The sequence below is a fragment of the Pinus tabuliformis genome, chromosome 5_1 (genome assembly GCF_031772625.1).
Source record: "Pinus tabuliformis cultivar Carrire ecotype Pingquan chromosome 5_1, CPIR1, whole genome shotgun sequence".
Lineage (NCBI taxonomy): Eukaryota > Viridiplantae > Streptophyta > Pinopsida > Pinales > Pinaceae > Pinus > Pinus tabuliformis.
Window position 1 is genome coordinate 647,707,773 of NC_142305.1, and position 25,154 is coordinate 647,732,926.

At 36.6% G+C, this 25,154-nt stretch overlaps 1 protein-coding gene and 1 non-coding gene across 2 annotated transcripts; one reads left to right on the top strand and one right to left on the bottom strand.

Moving 5' to 3' along the window:
* Window positions 1-11,076: 11,076 nt before the first annotated feature.
* Window positions 11,077-14,616, bottom strand: LOC149166656 (hydroxycinnamoyltransferase-like). Its single transcript, XM_089431383.1, has 2 exons — window positions 14,139-14,616; window positions 11,077-12,236 (listed from the first exon to the last, which is right to left on the bottom strand). The coding sequence occupies exons 1-2, from the start codon at window positions 14,574-14,576 to the stop codon at window positions 11,235-11,237; spliced, it is 1,440 nt and encodes a 479-aa protein (XP_089287509.1). The 5' UTR covers window positions 14,577-14,616; the 3' UTR covers window positions 11,077-11,234.
* A 4,701-nt stretch (window positions 14,617-19,317) lies between these two features.
* Window positions 19,318-19,389, top strand: TRNAT-GGU (transfer RNA threonine (anticodon GGU)). The gene has a single exon. It is a non-coding gene; the product is annotated as a tRNA-Thr (tRNA).
* Window positions 19,390-25,154: the final 5,765 nt, after the last annotated feature.

Genomic DNA, 25,154 nt, shown 5'->3' on the forward strand with positions numbered 1-25,154 from the left:
GAAAAATAGTCGCATTTAGCCTCTTGGTGCAGATCGAATGCATACTCTCCTGCATGTTTGCAACAACATCATGGATGAGCCTGTTATGGAGAAATCCATGTTGTTCAGGAGAGATATATCGCAAAATAGTATTTCACATTCTGCCTGCAATAGTCTTTGAAATGATTTTGTATATAATGTTGCACTGGGAAATAGGCCTGAATTCTAAGAAATTTTTTGCATTGTTGTTCTTTGGAATGAGGGCGATATAAGTAGAAGTGATGTGTTGATGTATTTTTCCTGTGGATTTGGATTCCTCCACAATGCTCAAAAGATCTTTCTTAAAAAGTTCAAAAAAATGTGTAAAGAGTTCAATCATCGATCCATCAGGACCTGGACATTTATTACTCTTCAAAGATTTTAGCACATTCAAGAGCTCTTCCTCTATGACTACTTTTTAGAACTCTTCATTTTGTTCGTCCTTGTACATAGTGGGATAAGGCTCTATACCCCACTTTAGATCCTCTGCCACTATATTGTCATTCCTGCATTATTACTTCTAAAATTAATGAAGAGCAACATTACAAATACCTTCTTGTGTTCGATGAATTTGGCCATCCTCATCCATAATCTCCCAGATGGAGTTTATGTTGCAGCGATGATTTGCATACCGGTGAAAAAATTTAGTATTGCGGTCACACTGCTTTATCCAGGTGGCCCTGCTTTTTAATCTCCAGGTAGATTCCTCAATAGAAAGAATGTTTTTCTTACGGAGTTCAAGAGCATGTATTTGGAGTTGAATCTTCACAGGAAGATAGTGAGAGGACATTTTAGGAAGGATCCGATCCACTTCCTTTTGAATATCCACGAGTTCTTTCTTGAGGTCCTTTTTCTTTTGTTTCTGCCATATCTTGACCTTCCCATGAAGGGAATCCAATTTGTCAAGGAGATTAATCATGGGAGGAGTACCAGGAAGAGTTTGTCGACCCTAGGTTTCCAGGACAAGCTTATTAAACTCTGGGTCTTCCAACTAGGATCGGTTGAATTTGAAGGGAATGCCCATATGGATGCCTATTTTCCTCCATTGTAGCGAGATAGGCCTGTGATAAAAAAATAAAGTTATTGATGATTTCCACACGAACATCCCCGAGTTGCTTTAACAATTGTTCATGGATCAGAAAGCAATCCAATATTTTAGCCACATATGCTGTTCCAGAATGACCATTATCCCATGTTGGAGAAATTTTTTACGGGCATATGTCCACAAAATTATGCATGAGGATAGCATCTTAAATCAATTCGGCCAAAGGGTCAATTTTCCTACAGTGGGCCCATACTTCATCACAACTTATGGTACAGTTCAAGTCACCTGCAATGATAAGAGAAACCAGTTCCATCATTCCAGAGGAGAGAAGACGATCCCAAAAGGCGAATCGGTCTTTGTAGGACACATATACATTGAGAATGTGAACATGGCCAGGTATTCCGTGAAAGCTAGCTTCCAGCAAAATACCTGCAAAACACCGAAAGGCCTTTACTGAAACCCAAGAGGGATCCCATAAGGCCACCTAACCCCCAAGAGACCTGAAGAAGCAGTGGCAAAAATGTACCAATTCAGAAACATTTTCCGAAAGTATAGAACAGCCTGTGTGACATTATGCATAGATTCTTGTATGAGAATGATATATGGGCAAAGAGAGTAGAGTGGGTTTTTGAGAGCTAAATATTTTGGGCCACCCTCCAAACCCCAGATGTTTAGGGATATGATGCGGGTCATGGGAGCAGATCATCGAGTTGTGGTGCTCTAAGGGCCCCAGAGGAAGAAAAATCTGCGATTGGAACATCAACAAGGAAACGGTCCATTGGGGAGGCGGATGAGACATTTTTATTTCTTCCCCGGAAATGCTAACTACCTCGGTTTTGCTTCCGTCGGATAGTAATGTTGCCTACCGAGGTAGGGCTGATCTGTGGGGAGGTAGAGTCCCTAAGCTTATGGATAGTGAGAGAGTGTAGGTCTAGGGTCTTTCTTTGTAGAAGGAAGTCTAGGTCACTTCTGACAGAGTTTATAGGAGATGCAGTAGGTGAGTTAGGGGGTGTGACACTGAGGTAGGGGCCTTTGTCCTTGGATTGATGATGGGGTGGAATAGGAGTAGGAGAGGGTACATATGCGACATGTGAAGTGGATGGAATGTAATGATAGGGGTGTGAAAACGGAAAAGGAGCTGGAATTTCCTGATACGGGGTAGGTTCCAAATGGGGTAGGTAGTTAAAGTGAGCAGGACTGTCAGGTAATGGAAAAACCGACTTATCAGAGATATTGGGGAAGGACGGAATGAAGATTGGAGATGTTACCAGAGAAACAAAAGTAAGTGGGTGACGAGAAATTTTATTTTATTTTTTTATTTTTTTTTTTTTTTTTCCGAAGCATACCTTGATGAGGTATATTCTGATTCTGTGATGCAAACCTCTGACCCTTTATGCTTGGACGTTCCCTATCTGAGTTGGACAATGTGGAGGCATTATAGCATTTCCGTCCATGTAGGCGACCTCCATGTCGAAGTGGACATTGTTCACGCAAGTGCCCTGTTCGGTGGTAGAAAGAGCAGTGAAAAGGAACCCCCAGTAATTCAGCCTTTGATGGAGATTAATATCCTCCCAATGTAATTTGATGTGGTCAGGAAAACCGCCACGACATTCCTTCTCAATGAGAATCCAAACGACTCTCTTGTCCTGTGCACCAAGGCATCTTGGGTCCACATAGGCAAATTTTCCAATGGCATTTTTTATGTCCGTTAGAGCCTGTTTGGTCCACAATTCTATCGGGAGGCCAGGTAATTTAACCCAGATCAATTTATTGATGCGTGTATTGTGCAGAGGATTGTATCCTATGTACCAATTATGCAGGGCCAGAAAGCTTTTTCCATGAACCCATGGAATGGATTTGATTTTCTCAAGATCCTCTTGACTGAGAAAGTGAAAACTATACCAGCCTGTCATTAATCTGACCATAGTAGGTAGGTATCCGAGCATAGTTTTCCACTTCTTTCCTAACCAATTCCTCATCTCAATGCCCTCCATTGCCGGGAAATACCAACGGCTAACAAGAGCCCGCTTTTGTAAGTTGTTTATGCGGTCGACCAGGGTGGCACTGTCTAGAGCCAAAAGCGGAGGTGGTGGAGTGGTTTTCATAGAACGATGCTTATGACGACGTTCTTTGAATGCATGTCTGCCACCCTGCAATGAATGCGATGATAGATCAACAACTGGCACTCGGTCATCCCCGTGTGTAGTATGCCATGCATCCAAAGAGCGTGGGCCCATGAGAAGTGATTCAGCATCCACGGTGGCTCGTATTAAAGTCGAGTTGGCTGATACATCAGAGTCAACATCCATCCAATGTGGAAAAGCGAGGGAGGGAGGCATAGGAAGTCAGTCTGACAGGGAGGAAAAACGTATTAGGTCGGATATTAATGTGGACAGGTGTGAAAGATCCGAGAGAGTTTCAAATTGCCTTGGGAACGACAATCACCATAAATGAGATGGCAGAGGGCGTGTGCGAGATACTGTGGGAAATTGACGCCATTGTTTGGACAATCCTGTTCAGGGAACAAGGCGAATGCACTGACATAGGAAATATTTGCCAGATATTGAATGTAGTGAGGTCAGAGATTGTATGGGAAGGCGTACAAGTGACGTGAATGCATTTATGAGGTGAGGTGTCTGTAGACACGTGCTCCACCTAAACTGTCGTAAAGTACTGATGACCACCTGAGCTTGCTGTTCCGACCACCGGAAAAACCAGGGCCAGAGCAGAGCGAAGACAAAGAGGAAAAACGTTTCTGTAATGTCGCTAAATCATATAGCAGCTAAACAGGGAATGTTGTTGGGGGTAATAACAGTGAAAAGAGCTTGGAACATATGTTGGATTTGAGAATGGAACCCGGATTGAGGCTTAAGTAACCCTCCAAATAACAAAGAATTTAACATAGAGCATTTTCTGCAAGTTCCAAATTAACCAAAACTGATACGGAAGCTCAGTAATTTATAAAACAACGTAGCAGCAGAAACATCCCATGCATTTAAACCAGAATTTGCATATTCGAAATCTAAACTCAATGCAGGGTCGAGAGATGACAATATTTTCTGAAATTTGTAGCCAGAAGGGATGGGGACTGATTAGCCACCAGGAAGAAATAGCAGATAATGAATTTTTAATGGCCCCTAAACAAGACAACATGTGGAAAGAAGTCGGAAGGAGATTTACAGAACCAGAAGAAAATCATTTGCACGTCTGTTCACCTATATTGTAGTTTAAGAGTGAAAAAATAGGCATACCTGTTAATATATCCCGAGTCCTTTTGTGGTTGCAGCGGTCGTTCACCTTAGGAGCAGAGACAATTTCGTTTCCAAACATTCACCATCACAGAAGGAAAATGTTAACGCAACAATTTAATATTAATATCCAAGACTAAACTGCATTTTGAAGTTGATAGGGAGATGAAACACAAAACCAGGGTCACCGTCTCACGAGGAGGCTAGTCTACCAGAGAAACCAGCCCATATTCAGAGCTGAAAACACAAGTCCTCACAGAGGACACTGTAAGCCCAGTGGCTAGGCAAAATGCATCTCATCCCTTAGGCATTCACAGTTTAAAATCCCTCCACAGGAATCTCTGGCTACCTAATCTGATTTTACTCTGTGTGCCAGCTAATCTGATTTTTACTCTACAATTCAAAGTACAGTGAAGTTTATATAACTGGACGATTCAACATTGAAATTTATGTGCAGACTTAGGCTGTCCATTACCAGAATGAAGAGACGGTGGGAGAGTGAGCATCCCTGTCGCAAACCTCGAGCAGCCCGTAAATATTTTTTTGGATAACCATTATTATGACAGCGTAATTTATATTGTCCACACATGCCATTATCCAATCTATACATCTAAGACTTAGTCCAATTTTGATAAGGACGCATCTAAGGAAACCCCAATCCAGGCAGCCGTATGCCTTCCTTAGGTCAATTTGAAAAATAGTCGCATTTAGCCTCTTGGTGCAGATCGAATGCATACTCTCTTGCGTGTTTGCAACAACATCATGGATGAGCCTGTTATGGAGAAATCCATGTTGTTCAGGAGAGATATATCGCAAAATTAGTATTTCACATTCTACCTGCAATAATCTTTGAAATGATTTTGTATATAATGTTGCACAGGGAAATAGGCCTAAATTCTAAGAAATTTTTTGGATTGCTGTTCTTTGGAATGAGGGCGATATAAGTAGAAGTGATGTGTTGATGTATTTTTCTTGTGGATTTAGATTCCTCCACAACGCTCGAAAGATCTTTCTTAAAAAGTTCAAAAAAATGTGTAAAGAGTTCAATCATCGATCCATCAGGACCTGGACATTTATCACTCTTCAAAGATTTTAGCACATTCAAGAGCTCTTCCTCTATGACTACTTTTTAGAACTCTTCATTTTGTTCGTCCTTGTACATAGTGGGATAAGGCTCTATACCCCACTTTAGATCCTCTGCCACTATATTGTCATTCCTGCATTATTACTTCTGAAATTAATGAAAAGCAACATTACAAATACCTTCTTGTGTTCGATGAATTTGGCCATCCTCATCCATAATCTCCCAGATGGAGTTTATGTTGCAGCGATGATTTGCATACCGGTGAAAAAATTTAGTATTGCGGTCACCCTCCTTTATCCAGGTCGCCCTGCTTTTTAATCTCCAGGTAGATTCCTCAATAGAAAGAATGTTTTTCTTACGGAGTTCAAGTGCATGTATTCGGAGCTGAATCTTCACAGGAAGGTAGTGGGAGGACATTTTAGGCAGGATCCGATCCATTTCATTTTGAATATCAACGAGTTCTTTCTTGAGGTCCTTTTGCTTTTGTTTCTGCCATATCTTGACCTTCCCATGAAGGGAATCCAATTTGTCAAGGAGATTAATCATGGGAGGAGTACCAGGAAGAGTTTGTCGACCCCAGGTTTCCAGGACAAGCTTATTAAACTCTGGGTCTTCCAACTAGAATCGGTTGAATTTGAAGGGAATGCCCATATGGATGCCTATTTTCCTCCATTGTAGCGAGATAGGCCTGTGATAAAAAAGTAAAGTTATTGATGATTTCCACACGAACATCCCCGAGTTGCTTTAATAATTATTCATGGATCAGAAAGCAATCCAATCTTTTAGCCACATATGCCGTTCCATAATGGCCATTATCCCATGTTGGAGAAATTTTTTACGGGCATATGTCCACAAAATTATGCATGAGGATAGCATCTTAAATCAATCCGACCAAAGGGTCAATTTTCCTGCAGTGGGCCCATACTTCATCACAACTTATGGTACAGTTCAAGTCACCTGCAATGATAAGAGAAACCAGTTCCATCATTCCAGAGGAGAGAAGACGATCCCAAAAGGCGAATCGGTCTTTGTAGGCAGCATATACATTGAGAATGTGAACATGGCCAGGTATTCCGTGAAAGCTAGCTTCCAGCAGAATACCTGCAAAACACCAAAAGGCCTTTACTGAAACCCAAGAGGGATCCCATAAGGCCACCTAACCCCCAAAGAGACCTGAAGAAGCAGTTGCAAAAATGTACCAATTCGGAAACATTTTCCGAAAGTATAGAACAGCCTGTGTGACATTATGCATAGATTCTTGTATGAGAATGATATATGGGCAAAGAGAGTAGAGTGGGTTTTTGAGAGCTAAATATTTTGGGCCACCCTCCAAACCCCAGATGTTTAGGGATATGATGCGGGTCATGGGAGCAAATCATCGAGTTGTGGTGCTCTAAGGGCCCCAGAGGAAGAAAAATCTGCGATTGGAACATCAACAAGGAGACGGTCCATTGGGGAGGCGGATGAGACATTTTTATTTCTTCCCCGGAAATGCCAGCTACCTCGGTTTTGCTTCCATCGGACAGTAATGTTGCCTACCGAGGTAGGGCTGATGTGTGGGGAGGTAGAGTCCCTAGGCTTATGGATAGTGAGAGAGTGTAGGTCTAGGGTCTTTCTTTGTAGAAGGAAGTCTAGGTCACTTCTGACAGAGTTTATAGGAGATGCAGTAGGTGAGTTAGGGGGTGTGACACTGAGGTAGGGGCCTTTGTCCTTGGATTGACGATGGGGTGGAATAGGAGTAGGAGAGGGTACATATGCGACATGTGAAGTGGATGGAATGTAATGATAGGGGTGTGAAAACAGAAAAGGAGCTGGAATTCCTGATACGGGGTAGGTTCCAAATGGGGTAGGTAGTTAAAGTGAGCAGGACTGTCAAGTAATGGAAAAACCGACTTATCAAAGATATTGGGGGAGGACGGAATGAAGATTGGAGATGTTACCAGAGAAACAAAAGTAAGTGGGTGACGAGAAATTTTATTTTATTTTCTTGTTTTTTTATTTTTTTTTCCGAAGCATACCTTGATGAGGTATATTCTGATTCTGTGATGCAAACATCTGACCCTTTATGCTTGGAAGTTCCCTATCTGAGTTGGACAATGTGGAGGCATTATAGCATTTCCGTCCATGTAGGCGACCTCCATGTCGAAGTGGACATTGTTCACGCAAGTGCCCTGTTCGGTGGTAGAAAGAGCAGCGAAAAGGAACCCCCAGTAATCCAGCCTTTGATGGAGATTAATATCTTCCCAATGTAATTTGATGTGGTCAGGGAAACCGCCATGACATTCCTTCTCAATGAGAATCCAAACGACTCTCTTGTCCTGTGCACCAAGGCATATTGGGTCCACATAGACAAATTTTCCAATGGCGTTTTCTATGTCCGTTAGAGCCTGTTTGGTCCACAGTTCTATCGGGAGGCCAGGTAATTTAACCCAGATCAATTTATTGATGCGTGTATTGTGCAGAGGATTGTATCCTATGTACCAATTATGCAGGGCCAGAAAGCTTTTTCCATGAACCCATGGAATGGATTTGATTTTCTCAAGATCCTCTTGACTAAGAAAGTGAAAACTATACCAGCCTGTCATTAATCTGACCATAGTGGGTAGTTATCCGAGCATATTTTTCCACTTCTTTCCTAACCAATTCCTCATCTCAGTGCCCTCCATTACCGGGAAATACCAACGGCTAACAAGAGCCCGCTTCTGTAAGTTGTTTATGCAGTCGACCAGGGTGGCACTGTCTAGAGCCAGAAGCGGAGGTGGTGGAGTGGTTTTCATAGAACGATGCTTATGACGACGTTCTTTGAATGCATGTCCGCCACCCTGCAATGAATGCGATGATAGATCAACCACTGGCACTCGGTCATCCCCGAGTGTAGTATGTCATGCATCCAAAGAGCGTGGGCCCATGAGAAGTGATTCAGCGTCCACGGTGGCTCGTATTAAAGTCGAGTTGGCTGATACATCAGAGTCAACATCCATCCAAGGTGGAAAAGCGAGGGAGGGAGGCATAGGAAGTCAGTCTGACAGGGCGGAAAAACGTATTAGGTCGGATATTAATGTGGACAGGTGTGAAAGATCCGAGAGAGTTTCAAATTGCCTTGGGAACGACAATCACCATAAATGAGATGGCAGAGGGCTTGTGCGAGATTAATGTTCGCACACTGTGGGAAACTGACGCCATCGTTTGGACAATCCTGTTCAGGAAACAAGGCGAATGCACTGACATAGGAAATATTTGCCAGATATTGAATGTAGTGAGGTCAGAGATTGTATGGGAAGGCGTACGAGTGACGTGAATGCATTTATGAGGTGAGGTGTCTGTAGACACGTGCTCCACCTAAACTGTCGTAAAGTACTGATGACCACCTGAGCTTGCTGTTCCGACCACCGGAAAAACCAGGGCCAGAGCAGAGCGAAGACAAAGAGGAAAAACGTTTCTGTAATGTCGCTAAATCATATAGCAGATAAACAGGGAATGTTGTTGGGGTAATAACAGTGAAAAGAGCTTGGAACATATGTTGGACTTGAGAATGGAACCCGGATTGAGGCTTAAGTAACCCTCCAAATAACAAAGAATTTAACATAGAGCATTTTCTGCAAGTTCCAAATTAACCAAAACTGATACTGAAGCTCAGTAATTTATAAAACAACGTAGCAGCAGAAACATCCCATGCATTTAAACCAGAAATTGCATATTCAAAATCTAAACTCAATGCAGGGTCGAGAGATGACAATATTTTCTGAAATTTGTAGCCAGAAGGGATGGGGACTGGATAGCCACCAGGAAGAAATAGCAGATAATGAATTTTTAATGGCCCCTAAACAAGACAACATGTGGAAAGAAGTCGGAAGGAGATTAACAGAACCAGAAGAAAATCATTTGCACGTCTGTTCACCTATATTGTAGTTTAAGAGTGAAAAAATAGGCATACCTGTTAATATATCCCGAGTCCTTTTGTGGTTGCAGCGGACGTTCACCTTAGGAGCAGAGACAATTTCGTTTCCAAACATTCACCATCACAGAAGGAAAATGTTAACGCAACAATTTAATATTAATACCCAAGACTAAACTGCATTTTGAAGTTGATAGGGAGATGAAACACAAAACCAGGGTCACCGTCTCACGAGGAGGCTAGTCTACCAGAGAAACCAGCCCATATTCAGAGCTGAAAACACAAGCCCTCACAGAGGACACTGTAAGCCCAGTGGCTAGGCAAAATGCATCTCATCCCTTAGGCATTCACAGTTTAAAATCCCTCCACAGGAATCTCTGGCTACCTAATCTGATTTTACTCTGTGTGCCACCTAATCTGATTTTTACTCTACAATTCAAAGTACAGTGAAGTTTATATAACTGGACGATTCAACATTGAAGAGGAAAATTGTTAAATTCGTTAAGGATTAACATTCTAGAGGTGGAAGAGAAATGGATTCTCCCAACTGTTTTAGTTTAGTTGAAATTGAAAGTCTTTCCTTAAATCAGTTGAAATTGAAAGTCTTTCCTTGGGGTGACAATGAGAAAAAAAAATTTTCGTATGTGATATTCAATGTACTATAATTGTGTGTAGCCTGCATGTATTGAGCTCGTAGAACAGATAAAAAATAAATGGATTTTTAAAAATAAACAGAAACCAACTAATGGTAAATTCCCCTGGCATAATACTTCATCTAAAACCTAAATGTGGTAAAATGTAAAGAGCATTACATAATTTAAGCAATTGAATAAAATGTATTTCATTACATGTAAAATTAAATAAATTTCAATATTTTGTGGAGATTATTATTTACTTAATAATTAAATTAAAATTTCCAAAAAAATAATAATAATAAGTGAAAACGAAATTTGTTAATTTCACACTTTCCATGTATAGTAGCTGAAAGAGTATCAAAATACTCAAGGACCAGACTGCAAAGCTAAACAATCTTTATACCAAGAAATCACAAGACGAAGAACAAAGAGAAAACACACTTCATTGTTTGAGAAAATAAGCTATACATAAACTTAATTTATAGGAATAATATAGACTTCTAGCCATAGCTAGAAGATAAGATGACTCAATATATAAGGATAAGATTGACAAGGCAAGTGATTAAATATATAAAGATAAGATTGACAAGGCAACTTATAAGATGACTAAGTAAACTTACAAGTTTCAATATTTATTGGAACTCTAATACTTTATTGGAACTCTAACACCCCCCATAGGCGAAACTCTGAGAGGAAAATAAAGAAAAGAACAATTGAAAAAAATCTAGAATTCCAAAATGAACTATCCTCACTTACATGCCTTGGCAATTAACAAACCCCCAACATATCTAGATCCAAACACAGATCTTAAAATTTTTAAAATAGCTCTCAAATAAAAGAGAAGGGAACTCTAAGTTAAGCTCAGATACCATGAAAGAGTATCAAAATATCCAAAGATCAGATTGCAAAGCTAAATAAGACTTCTACCAAAAGATCACAAGATGAAGAATGAAAAGAAAACACACTTCATTGCTTGAGAAAATGAGCTATACATGAACCTAATTTATAAGAACAATATAGACTTCTAGCTATAACTAGAAAATAAGACTAATGACTCAATAGATAAAATAAAATTGACAACTCAACTATAAAATTATTATATAAACTTACAAATTTCAATAATATTGAAATTTCAAAATATTTTGTAGAGATTACCATTCACTTAATAATTATTATTAATAATTAAATTAAAATTCTCAAAATAAAAAATATAATAATAATAAGTTAAAACAATATAATAATAATAAGTGAAAACGAAACTTGTCAACCTCCCACTTTTCATGCACAGTAGCACCAACTCTACGAATTTTCAGTTGGGGATGACCATCAGGATCCTTTTCAAGGTTTTCATCTGCTCGCAAGGAAGGCGAGTGTAGATATCCATACTCCTCCCTCCGTCTCTGGCTGGGAACAACATCATTCCTCCGATTTCATTGAGCATTGCAGTCTGCGCATTCAGTGGCTTCCCCCACCCGTAGTCTAATTCATAAACAGGAAATCTGGGAGAATTCCCTGCACCAACAAAGTAACGGCCTCCCAAGGTTTCTGCTGCTAAACTTGGAAGAGGCTTCCCACTTCGAAGGCGGCTGTCAACCCAATCTATCAGAGTATTGAACTGCTCCTCCGCTGTGCAGGACTTGATGAGCTCCTGGATGAGAGCTGCAGCGAAGCGGATATCTTGCCCCAGAAGCTGTTTCGCTCTAGTTCGGGCAATGCCCATGCATACACAGTTCCCAAAAAACGTCGGGGCCAGAGGGGGTTTTACTCGGTCTCTGCAATTAGCGATCATTCCAAAATCAACGGCCTCTTTCTCTGGGACTTCTCGAGCTTTCGTGACGCATCTCCAAAAATGAGCGCTAACTGCCACAAACGAACTCCGAGCCCCGGAGCGTTCCTTCAGCTTCCCAATCATTTCTTCAGTAAAATGAAAACGTGAAATCTCGAAGTCCTCTGCTTGGTCAATCGTGAACTCATGGACTCTTCTCTCAGTGCTAATATCGACATCGCTCTTGTTCACGTTGGTTTCTCCATTTATGGGCTGTAAATTATCTGGAATAAACTTGAAAATCTGAGCTCCCTTGGTGTCACCGATGACTACTTCTTCAGCCCTGAAAGAAATGTTGGGCACTGCACAATTGATCTTCTGTTCGCGCTTGAAGATTGTTCGAATGTGCTGAGGTTTCTTGGAAACGAGAGATCCCCTGCTGCATTCCGCCCAGCCATTCATGAAATGCCAAAACGAACTCCCGTCTGAAACAACGTGATGAAGACTGGCCCCGATGGAGAGTCCGCCCCCAATAAACTTAGTCACCTACACTAGACGCAACAGATCGATTAGATCTCCATACTTTGAATTTAAAAGCTGAACACCTAAAGATGAGGACGACTTGGAGTTTTATAAAAAGGACGGAAGTAAAATATTAAAAGATATTGAACAGATCGATTAGATCTCCATACTTTGAATGTAAAAGCTGACCACCAAAAGAAGAGGACGAATTAGAGTTTTATAAAAAGTACGGAAGTAAAATATTAAAAGATAATGAATATATATATGGTAGAAGGGTTGAAAGGGATGAATTAAATAAATCAGAAAAGTTTTTCAGAAATTATATAAAAAAATTAATTGGTTGGTTATAGCATAAATTTTTTAATTTTCATGTGCTTTTTAAAAAAAAAAAAAATTAATTTATTATGGATCACAAAAACTTGAATTTAGAAAATCATAATATTGTTATAATTTATATAATGGTTTTTTGGCTATAATATTTTTTTTATAAATTTAAAGAGTATAGCTTAAAAAAATTACCAATGAGCCACTAAAATAATGGAAATTTTGGCAAGATTATGACAATCTACCATAAATATTTGAAAATATGGGTTCTAGGATTTTGGGTGCCCCAGAGGTTCTTGATGGTGTTGAAACTATTCCAACTATAAAAAAAAGATTCAAACTTTGGGTGCCCCACATGTTCTTGATGGTGTTGAATCCATTGCCACTGTCAAAACATGATTCAAACACTCAAGCATTATGACTGGATTCCGGCAGGAAATCTATTATGACTTATACTATAATATACTTATTTTTTAAAATGCCTAATCTCAAGGGAGTTGAGGAGAATTGACCTCGTGAACTCCCAACTAACAAGGTACTTAACAACAACAATAACTCCCAATTAAACTAACCCTTATATTAAAACACATTATATATATATAAATTTTTTTCTTAATTATGATTAAAAAGTATAAAAAAATTAATTATTTAAATTATAATTATTGAATTAAAAAAATATCACTGAAGTTATTTAGATAACCATGATTGAGAAATTCACACAAACAATGTTTGACATTATCACATTATATGTAATTGTTATTGAGATTGTATTTTATTTATTATATAAATAAAGTTGTTTATATAATTAGGGTTTAGAGTATATTTTAAAATTGCTTCTAGTTGATTAGGAGCTTATTTTTTTTGGAAATAACGATAAAATTGCTTCTAGTTGATTAGGAGCTTATCTTTTTTGGAAATAACGAAAGAGCCAAAAAGCATGTAACAAGAGTGAGGGCTTGCACCCTTACTCACTATGGGCAAGTAATTCAACCCGTTGTGGTGATTGGGTTAGCCTTCTTTGGAATTAAGGAAAGACCCAAGACGCATGTAGGGGAATGAGAGCCTACCCCTACTAACTATAAGCAAATAATTCAAGGTGTTGTGGTGATTGAGTTAGCCTACATTTGTTAGTAGTTATCTTTATATAACACGGATGAGTTTGCCATTAATAACTAATGATGATTGTCCCACCATTAATTTAACAACTCATTTTTCTTAATAAAAAAAAGAAATAAAAATATTTTTATAATTGTTTTAAAACATATCTAAATTTATTGAATTTTAAATTAAAATATATATATTTTAACATTAATTAATCATATAATTTTTATTAAAATCACACATTTTTATTATTTAAATTACATTTTTAAACCCATTCTCTCATGAACTAAGTTTATGAATTTTCCATTGCATAAATTTTTTTTAAACATATTTTGGAAAATTCATATATCTACCCATTTCGAATCACTCAACACATATTTCTAATCTTAACAACTACCGTTGACCTTTCCAATAATTCTTTTAAATGTTTCCAGAGAAACAAATCTATTTTTCAATGTTTACATGAAAAACCGAGAACCAATTTCGAAAGATTTTACATACCTGTACCGAAAGAAGCGGCCCCTCGTATTTTTCATGCTTTGAACCATCACGGATCGGAACAAGTTCCTTGAAAAAGCTTCTGTGCCGAAACTCATCTTTTTGGAGGTCCTCAAAAGCCATATCAATCGATGCTTCCACGAATTCCACGCCGCCATCGTTACAGTCAATCTCAGGCCGACCTGATTCCTTGGTGCTCAACCGACCTGCAACTGGATAGAAGTCCACCAGAAGTAACGACAGGCTCCTCTTTAACAAATCCGTGACTGTAGTAAATTTAATCTCTGGACTTATTTTATAGAACAGAAGGGAATGAGCGTTACTGACAGGAATCCAAAACAAATCAACGTTCGAGAGGAACATGCTATGCCTCACAGTGGGGATGGCCGGCACCACGGTTGAAGCACTCAACATTTTTATTTTTACTTGCTCATGGGCCATGGTCGTGGGTTGCTCACAGATCAGAAAAATAAAGAAATCACTAAACAGATAAATCTGAACACACACGAAGCCATGGCGTTCGTCTTTATTTATAGTTGCCAATTGCAATAATCCCCATGCATATGTGGGCATCAAAAAGCCACGTACAATCACAAGAATTCACATGCACTCTTATGGGACATTTCAAAGCCACGCACAAAGGTTTTAGATTGGTTCAACAACTTTGGATCTAAAGGCTTAGTTGAGGGTTCATATGTTAGGTTGTCTAAGAATTTATGGATTATGTCCTTAATAAATCCTATAATGTAGTTTTTTTTAATAAGTATATTCTTGGAAAAATGGTTATTGTGTCGGTAGGTTCAAGTTGGCGAGGGGAATTTTTCACTTTAATGAGAGAAGTCATCACGTTAAAAATATGATGTAAATCTCAAGATCGTCCCATCCATGGGTAGGTAGCTTGGTGTGTGCCTACCTATCACTAATATCGACTCGTTAAAATATTGACCTCCTCGGAGGGCCGGCGCCTCGTCATAATATGGTGACATTTTACTTGTCTCAAAGTTATTACGAGTGTGTAATCACGTTACCTGAGCGGCCCTTATAATGGTGCTTTAATTAAGCGGATTTTGGAATACCTTACCTGCCATGAGGAATAGTATGCCTTGATTTAGCAGTCCACATGTGTTACAACTTACCAGAGCATAGATACTAGCCTTTTGGAGTCTATCTGCACATTAATGTGGTCCGGCTGTATATTTTTATTGTTAGATTTAATATTTGTTTAAATTTAATATACAGTCCGACTACATTAATGTGTGAATGACTTGTTAAATATTGGTGGTTGTATTTCATACTTTCCTTACCATACAAAAATAGTATGCCTTGATTTGATGGTTAGCAGTCCGAATGTGTTACAGGAGCATATATACCAACTTCTTTGTTCGTATCTATGACCACAGTTGTTTGTTTAGCTAACAATGGTTTGTTTAGTTAACCATGGTTTTCTTTTGAAGTTTTAAAAAGAGCTAATTAGGATTATTCTAGGTACCATGCTCTAATTGAATGATTGGTTTACTATTTTATCTTGTTTACTAATTTAATTATTGGTTTATTATTTCATAATAATAATAATAATATGATATTTAATGGATAAGATGAAAAGACAGTAGCCAATTTATATTGTATTTCATATTTGCAGTGTATTTATAATTGTAAAATTTGCTAATATTTATTGCAACTATTACAAAATAAAAATTAAAAAAAAACTAGATAACAGTTCGGTTAACAATAATCAATAATTATATTAGATAAACCATAAAATAAAATTCAAATCGCCATATATCAAACCTAAAGAAAGAAAATATATATACGAGAAGCTGTTAGATGTCCGTGTTTCTTTCCCACCGCGGGCGATTGATAACGAGTTATCAAAGAACTTTGAAATTAAGACCCTTATTCCAGGGCTTCAACACCAGGTGGACTGACGACATGTCTTCCTAGAGGCGCAGTTGAGCACAACCAGATTAGACGTCATCATGAACTGGAAACTATAACTTGCTATATATATAAGCTCCTGGTTCCTCTCTATTTTGTAATTTATTTAAACCCACTGCCGAAGTTAATACCAAGACAAGTGAGAAAAGACGTGTAACAACACTTGAGCTTGTTGTTATTGTGTCACCAGTGCATACGTTGCTTGTACATTTCAATTTGACTTTTACCAACAACTGAAGGTCAGGGCCAACAACTTCATAATCTTCGATTATTTAGTTCACTGCATTCAGTGTCCACTTTTCCATCAGGAATTAATGTAGAGGTTGAAGAGAATTGATTTCCCTTTTTAGTGGTTAGATGTATTAAGAGACAATGTGCACGGTAGAGGAAAATGGGAGAGAGGATCTTCCTCGCATTATTGGAAATTGGATGTTTGAATGCCTGCTGCTGGATTCAACGTCTATATTAGATGATGAATATTTGAATGAAACGAATTCAGCTCCATTGGATCCTTCATTGACTGTAAACTTTTCAAGGGTTAGAGATTGAATCCTTTATAGACTGTAAACTTTTCAAGTGTTGGAGATTGGATATTCGTACCGTTGCTGTTGGGTATGAGACCCTTCACTTTGTGTGGTTTAGAATTTTTTACAACAAATAACACTTTCCCTTTTCACATCATAGGGATTGGTGATTGAGGAGGAGCATATACTATATTCACAATCTAGTAATTGGAGTGGTGAATGAGATGCTCACTTGCACTTCTTCATAGCCCAGCTATCCAAAGATACGTTTCCTCAATCTAAATATTGGAGTGGTAAATGATGGAAGGAGGCATCTAAATATGGGAGTGATAAATGATGGAAGGAGGCATGGAGATTTACTATTTAGTAACATTATACATTTATCCATTAAAAGAGTATCTTAAACCATTGTTATAACTTTATATTTTCATTGCTTCACAAAATGAGATATAAATTTACATATAGGAGAATACTCTAAAATGGTATTTTGGAAAAATAAGGATGAGAAAAATTTTCTATGTGTAAATGACATAGGAAACTAGATCTAAGAATTTTCAACATTGGTTTGTGGAGTAATGACAATATTTTAACACTCTCTCTTAATTATTGCTATTACGTGATTTAGCATTTACAACACCTAAATTTTATTTAGGAAATTCAAACACATCTCTTGCCAATGGCTTTTGTAAATATTTTAGCCAATTGGTTTTTTCATTCACAAAATTCCAAATAGATTTCACCATTGTTTATAAGTTTTCTAATGAAATGATATCTAGTATCAATATGCTTACTTTTTTGTTGAAAAATATGGTTCTTTCATAGACTTATTGATGAGTTGTTGTAAAAATATATGGAGTTGGTCCTTCTTGTCCTTATTGAAGATCACCCAATACTCTACGCAACCAAACTACTTGACAATCTATTGTTGCTGTAGCTACACACTTATTTTCTACTCTAGTTTCTACTCATGAGATTTTCGCAATGGGATACCTAGTGGATGCCTAAGAAATAACACCTAAATTGAGATATATTCTAATGGAACCTTCCAATCATGCAAACTACTTGGAAAGGTACTATTAATATATCCAACGAAGGAATCATTAATAATGATAGAGTATAATATATCATATCGTATGGTTTAACTAATATATCTTAAAATTATTTTTAAAATTTACAAATATAATTCTTTTAGAGACTTCATTAAAGTGGAAATAAAGTTTTAAATAGCATACATAATATCTAGCCTAGTGAGAGTGAGATTTATGAGGCTACCAAGCAAACTCTAGATCATAGTTGGATCTACATTGGATCCCCAATCCAGTCAATTGTATTGTTCATTTCATTAAAAATAGTTCTGTATGACTGATTTTTTCTGCTTTTCTTGGCCTGGCCGATGGCCAGGCCAAGAAAAGCAAAAAAAATCAGCAGTCATACAGTGCTTGACCTAATTTGATAGCTAGAATACCTGCTGTAAAAGCAAGAAAAAAAGCTATCAAAAATTTAAGCTCTACCATATCTTCATTCCCTCCCCAATCAGTTTGATTAAATGCGTTACATGGATTAGTCCATTTATTTCTCTCCAATATCAAATTTTATTATCTAGATATTGAAGGGTTCTCTATCTATTTAGGGTTCTCTATCTATTTTATGTATTATTGTAAAGATATCAGTTGCTCAAGGCCATAGGTTCCTGATCAAAACTACACCAACGGGTAGGAGTCCGAAGAAGACAAAATAGAAGAAAAGTGATTGATCCCGACAACATTTTATTCATACATTCAGTCGATGGAGGGTGAAAGAAAACCAAATGGATCTAGAAGTTATTGCGCAGCTCACTGTTCTGACTCTGATGGTTGTATCAGGCCCTTTAGTTATAGATAGATAGAGCTTTGGATGGATCAGAGATCCATCCAAATATCCTTTAACTATTTAAGTTGATAATGTAACGAATAAAACCCACCTGTATCACTAAACTATACACGCCCCAATCCCATTGACGGATATTCTGTCACTTCTTTCCTTCCACATTTGAATCCAAATTCCGGAATTCCTTAATTCTCTCTCTTCTATTTCCGAGAGAGAAGAAAGGATTCTATCCATTCTAGTTTTAGAAATTCTAGGTTGTTCTTTATCTTTATCAAGGAATTTTTTTTGCTCAACTCCTCTAATCTTCTAATTGAATTCTTTCTAATTCATTTTAGAAAGATCTTCCTCTTCCAGGAAGAAAAAGAGCCATAAACTGGAATGGCTCCATATTCTTAGCTCTCAATCTTTGTTGATCTCTTATAGTAATCACATCTTGAGGTTTGCAAGGGTAACTTGGTATATCTACCATATGGTCATTGACCCGGATATGTCCATGATTCACTAATTGTCTAGCTCCGGGAATGGTGGGAGCCATACCCAATCGAAAAAGAATATTATCCAAATGCATTTCAAGTAATTGCAATAGGACCTGACCCGTTGAGCCTTTGTCTCTTCTAGCAATACGAACATATTTCAGCAAATGCTCTCAGGCATAACTTTTCTCCATCCGCTTCGTATCAGCTCAGCCCGGAGTTTCCAGTATAGCGATCCTTACCCTACGAGCTACTATAATATATGTTCTCAACTACTATAATATATGTTCTCAACTTGATATCTATAAAGATAGATGGATCATCCATATCCAATTTGTTGTCCATCTACCATAGTAGACTCACTCATTCATATATGATGAGGGGGCCCTTTTAACTCAGCGGTAGAGTAACGCCATGGTAAGGCGTAAGTCATCGGTTCAAGTCCGATAAAGGGCTCATGTTTCCCACGAAGAAAGAAGGCTCGGGTGTCCATTTCTATTACATAGATAGAAATATTTTCACCGAAATATGAAAATGAAAACAAATCGGATTCGGATCCAGTCCGTTTTTTATCTTCTTTTATGAGGCGAATGACGGGAATTGAACCCGTGTGTGGTGGATTCACAATCCACTGCCTTGGTCCACTTGGCTACGTCCGCCCCGGAAAAACCAATTTATCTATCTACAGTCATTTCTTCCAAGAATAAAAAATGAGCTAACGTTTGTTCTTATGTGGGTCGTCGGTGACCTCTGATAGGGGATCAAAGCAAGATCGATGACTAACTCTCAACTCTCGAACAAGTTGTATGGCTTATTATCAAATATGTGATAAATATGAAGTATTTTGTATTTCTCCTGGAGAAATATCCCGATCCCATCTTCCCTCCGTTCTTTTGAACGTGAAACAAGAATCTTTCTTCTTTCGTATCGATCCTTTGTCTATTCACTCATGGGCGATAATTATTGTTTTTCCCTATTAGATTTTAGTTTTCAACTAACACAGTTTTGCAGATTGGTTCGGTAGATCCCACGTTATTCGAGTTGAGATTTGTCATTATTATAGTTGGAGTCGGTGTTAGTTTATAGTTCATCACATCTTGAACCACTTCAACAAATCCATGGCATATTTGACTTGAAATACAAAAATGCCTGAATCTTATTAAATGACTTAAATATCAAGGAAATACCTCATTAACTAAAAATCAGTCATTTCAAACTCCTAATCTCATAGTTGGTTCAAATATTTCTTATTTCACCTTTGTATACAAAATGGGCTTAGTACTACTTCTATTAAAACCATTACCGATCATACATGAATCAACCCTACCATTTCAAGCTTTAGATACTTAATTAATCTAAAATATAATTTTCTTCAATATATAAGCTTTACCTTTATGTCTTTTTATTACATATCCTAGTGGCTTTTATATATGGACTTATTCTTCTAAAATATCATTTAAGAATGTTTAGTTTACATTTATTTTATCAAATTTCAACCTTTTTGAGTTGTTATAGCTAAGAAAACACTAACTATATTTAATCTGGCAACTCATGCAAAGCTATAGAAATAATTGACTCTAGGATGTTGTGTAAAACAATTTGCTACTCATTTGGCCTTCTACCTTTCAACTTCTCCTTTTCCATTAAACTTGATTTTCTAAACCTATTTTACACCAATGCAAATTGAACCTTATGGTATATAAATTAGATCCCATGTATCATTCTTCCCTATGGATTCCATTTCTTCATCTACCACTTTGACCCAATTTTATTCTTTAATTGCTTCTTCAAAATATGTAGGTTGACTAGTAAGAAATGAAATTATGAACTCACATATCAGTTTTCATATACTTTTCTCAAACTTCTAATATTTATAGGCCTTAGAGAAGCATGTATAGTGTAAAATTCACTACTTGATTTAGAAGTAGGAATCTATTGAGATGTTGGGATAAATGATCTTCCTTGAACACAATTTCTTGGAATCTTTGTTGGGGTATCTCTAATAGATGATTGGGTTTGTGAACCTAGCTATCCACCTTATGCAATCTATTCCTCTACTTCATCTTTTGCTTGAGGTACTATTATTCCAATAGCTATAGTCTTTTATATGTTCCCTTCACATACTTCATGTTCTTTGAACACAACATCCCTACTAATTATCGCCTTCTTTGTAACAATATTGTACAATTTATATGCCCTAAATGATTTATTTCCTTAAATCCATGATAATTATTTCTACTAAGTAATTAGGATTTACAACAACTAAATTGTATTTACAAAATTCAAGAATATATCTTGCCAATGGCTTCATAAATATTTTAGCCAATCAAAAAAAATTATTATACAAAATTCCAAGTAGATTTCACCATTGTTTATAAGTTGTCTAATGAAATGATATCTAGTATCAATATACTTACTTTTTTTTTTGAAAAACATGGTCTTTTCATAGAACTATTGATGAGTTGCTGTAACAATATACTGGATTTGGTCCTTCTTGTCCCTGTTGAAGATCACCCAATATTGTACACAACCAAACTACTTGACAATCTGTTGGTGCTACTACTATATACTTCATTTATGTTGATGATATTTTTGCAATGCGAAACTTCTTGGATGCCTATGAAATAACACCTATACCAAGATATATCCTAAAGGAATCTTCCTATCATCCACACTACCTACAATGATACTATTAATATGTCCAACCAAGGAATAATTAATAGTGATATAGATATCCTATCGTCCAACTAATATATCTTAGAATTATTTTTCCAAATTACAAATATGACCTTTTTGGAGACTTAATTAAACTAGAAATAAACTTACTAGTATACATAATGTCTAGCCTAGTGGCAGTGAAATACATGACGCTACCAAGCAAACTCTTGAACATAGTTGGATATACATTGGATCCCTTATCCTTTTTGTTGAGATTTGTTATTGTTATAGTTGGAGTTGGAATTTGTTTACGGTTCATCATATTGAACCATTCAAACACATCCATTCCATGTTTGGCTTGAAATATAAAAATTCATGAATCTCATTAGATGACTTAAATATCAAGGAAATGCCTCATCAATCAAAAGTCATTCATTTCAAATTTTTACTTCATATCTAATTTAAACCTCTCTACTAATAGGTATCCTATGAATATCATATCATTAACATATAAAAATAATCAGTATTTTACCATGATTATTCACCTTTGTATACAAAGTGGGTCCACTACTACTTCTATTGAACCCAATATTGATCATATATGAATAAACCCTACCATATCAAGCTTTAGATAGTTGATTAATCCCAAGTTTATTTTTCTTCAATATATAAACTTTATCTTCATGTTTTTTTATTACATATCCTAGAGGTTTCTCTACATAGATTTCTTCTTCTAAACTATCATTTAATAATGCCGAATTTACATCCATTTGATAAAATTTCCACTTTTTTTTAGTTGTTATAGCTAAGAAAACACTAACTATATCTAAGCTTGAAAATGATGATAAGTTCTAATCATAATTGGCTCTAGGATATTGCGCAAAATATTTTGCTACTCGTTTGGCCTTGTACTTTTCAACTTTTTCTTTTTCATTAAACTTGTCTTTTGTAATCCTATTTTACACCAATGAAATTTTTACCTTATGGTAATTCTATTAGATCACATGTATCATTCTTCCCTATGGATTCCATTTCTTCATCTACTACTTTGACCCAATTTTCTTCTTTAATTATTTCTTCAAAATATGTAGGTTGACTAGTAAATAATGAAAATTTGTAATTCACATATTGCTTTTCATAGACTTATCTTAGACTTGAACCCTTTCTAGACCTTAGAGAAGAAGTTATAGGGTAAAATTCACTACTTGATTTAGCCGTAGGAATCAATTGAGTTGTTGGGATAAATGAATCACATTAAACATAATTTCTTAGAATCCTTCTTGGAGTATCTCTTAATGATGATTGGGTTTGTGAAGCTAGCTATCCACCTTGCGAAATGTAATCCTCTACTTCATCTTCTGTTTCAGGTGTTGCTATTCTAATAGTTATAGTCTTCTATATGTTCCCTTCCCATGGTTCATGTTCTTTGAATTCAACAACCCTATTAATTATCACCTTCTTTGGAACAGTATTTGACAATTTATATGCCTTGGACTAATCCTTAGACCCAATAAAGATGCACTTTTCACTTATATCATCCAACCTCTCAACTCGTCAAACAAATGATCATATACCATGCAACAAATACTTAAAATTTTTTTATACTGCAACTCATACATATCCATGCTTCTCTTGGGACATTTTTCTTCACACTTTTATTGAGAGACTTGTCCAAAACATAAACAAAGCAAGTCACAAGTGGGCCTCAAAGCAAAAAATGTAATAAAAAAATCAAATTTAAAGTAATCAATAACATTCAAAATGATGGTTTCATCCATAAGAGTAAATATTTTTTTGAGGGAAAAGAAGAAAACTACCCTTTTTTAACTACATTTTATAATTACCTCATTATAGAATTACTTAAATGTCAATAATAGGCACCATATGATGCAAAATAGAATTTTGCATCCAACAAGTGCCTACACTTTACATTTGAGTAAACCTATAAGGAGATAATCTAAACATGCAATAAAAAAAATGTAGTTTTCTTCTTTTCCTTTAAAAGTTCATAGCTCTTATTTTATTATTTTATCCATTATTTTATTATTTTCCTCAACAAACCCATTTTAGACCTTAAAATTCCCTAGTTTGATTGAATGAGACAAGGATATTTACTATGAATATTATAGTGTTCATCAGCTGAAAAAAGAACATCGTCGACTATTATTGTAGCTCAGGAACTTTACACTTGCAATGCTTCATAAAATGAGATATAAATACAAATAGGAGAATACTCTAGAACAAAATTCTAGAAAAATCTAGATGAGAATATTCTTATAAGTGAAATGTTCAGAAAAAAATAGATATAACTAAAAGATCAACTTTAAGACTTGAAACACAACTCATCTAAAACTTTCTACATTGGCTAGTGGGAGTACTTATGATATTCCAACAAAAAAGAGTAGAGACACACCCTTTCTCATAATCTAGGCATTTAGGTTATGAGAAGTAAGAGCACATGCCATTTTTCACATGGTGAGATTCCATGGATAAGGAGGAAGAGCCAATGACCTTTCTCACACATTGGAGTGATGAGGAGGAGGGGAAGGATAATCACCTACCCCTTCTCATGGTTCATGGGTTTTAGTGATGTTGAACAACATCGCATTTTATTTCTCACAATATTGGCATTGTGATAATGAGGAAAGATATCACCTATTTTTTCTCGCAACCTAGACATTGAGGTGATGAGAAAAAGAGCATATACATAATCTCACAATATAAACATGTAAGTGATGATGACAACTAACACATTCTTTTTCTTATAATGTTAACACCTAATCGATGAGGAGAAACAAAACAAGACATTTCTCACAATGTATATATGGAGTGATGAGAAGAAAGAATGCACACTTTTTCTCAAAATGTAAAAAATTGTGAGATGAGGAGCACAAATTGCACTTTCTCATAATCTAGGCCTTCTTATGATGAGGAGGAATGTGGCCCTTTCCCACAATATCAGAACTTGAATTATTAAGAGGAGAGGCACGTGTGATTTCTTAAAAAATAAGCTTTTTAGTGATGAGAAAGAGGAGGACAATCTCTTTTTGACAATACTGGCTTTTAGTGATAAGGAGGAGCACATTTTGTTTCTCACCGTATAAAAATTCAAGTAATGATGGAAAACAACACATGCCAGTTCCCGCAATAAATAAATTATCATAATGGGTAGAAACAAAACATTCAATTTCTCACAATGTAATCATTGGAGTGATGAGGAGGAAGAACAATGATCCTCTTTAACCATAGGCATTCGAGTGATGAGGAGGAGGATGATACACCATTTCTCATGATCTAGGAACTCATTTTATGAGGATGCTTAACTTCCTTTTCTCGTAATCCAGTCATTTATGATGAGGAAGGTGAAGACATGCTCTTTAAATTTCACAATCAAGGAGACCTGGAGAAACAAGACATGCCATTTCTCACAATTTAGGCACAAAAGAGATGAGGTTAAAGTACACGTGACACATTCTCACAATTTAGTCATTTAAGTGATGAGGAAAAATAATGCATGCACCTTCTTGCAATCTATTTGAATGATGAAGAGAGAGTGAACACAT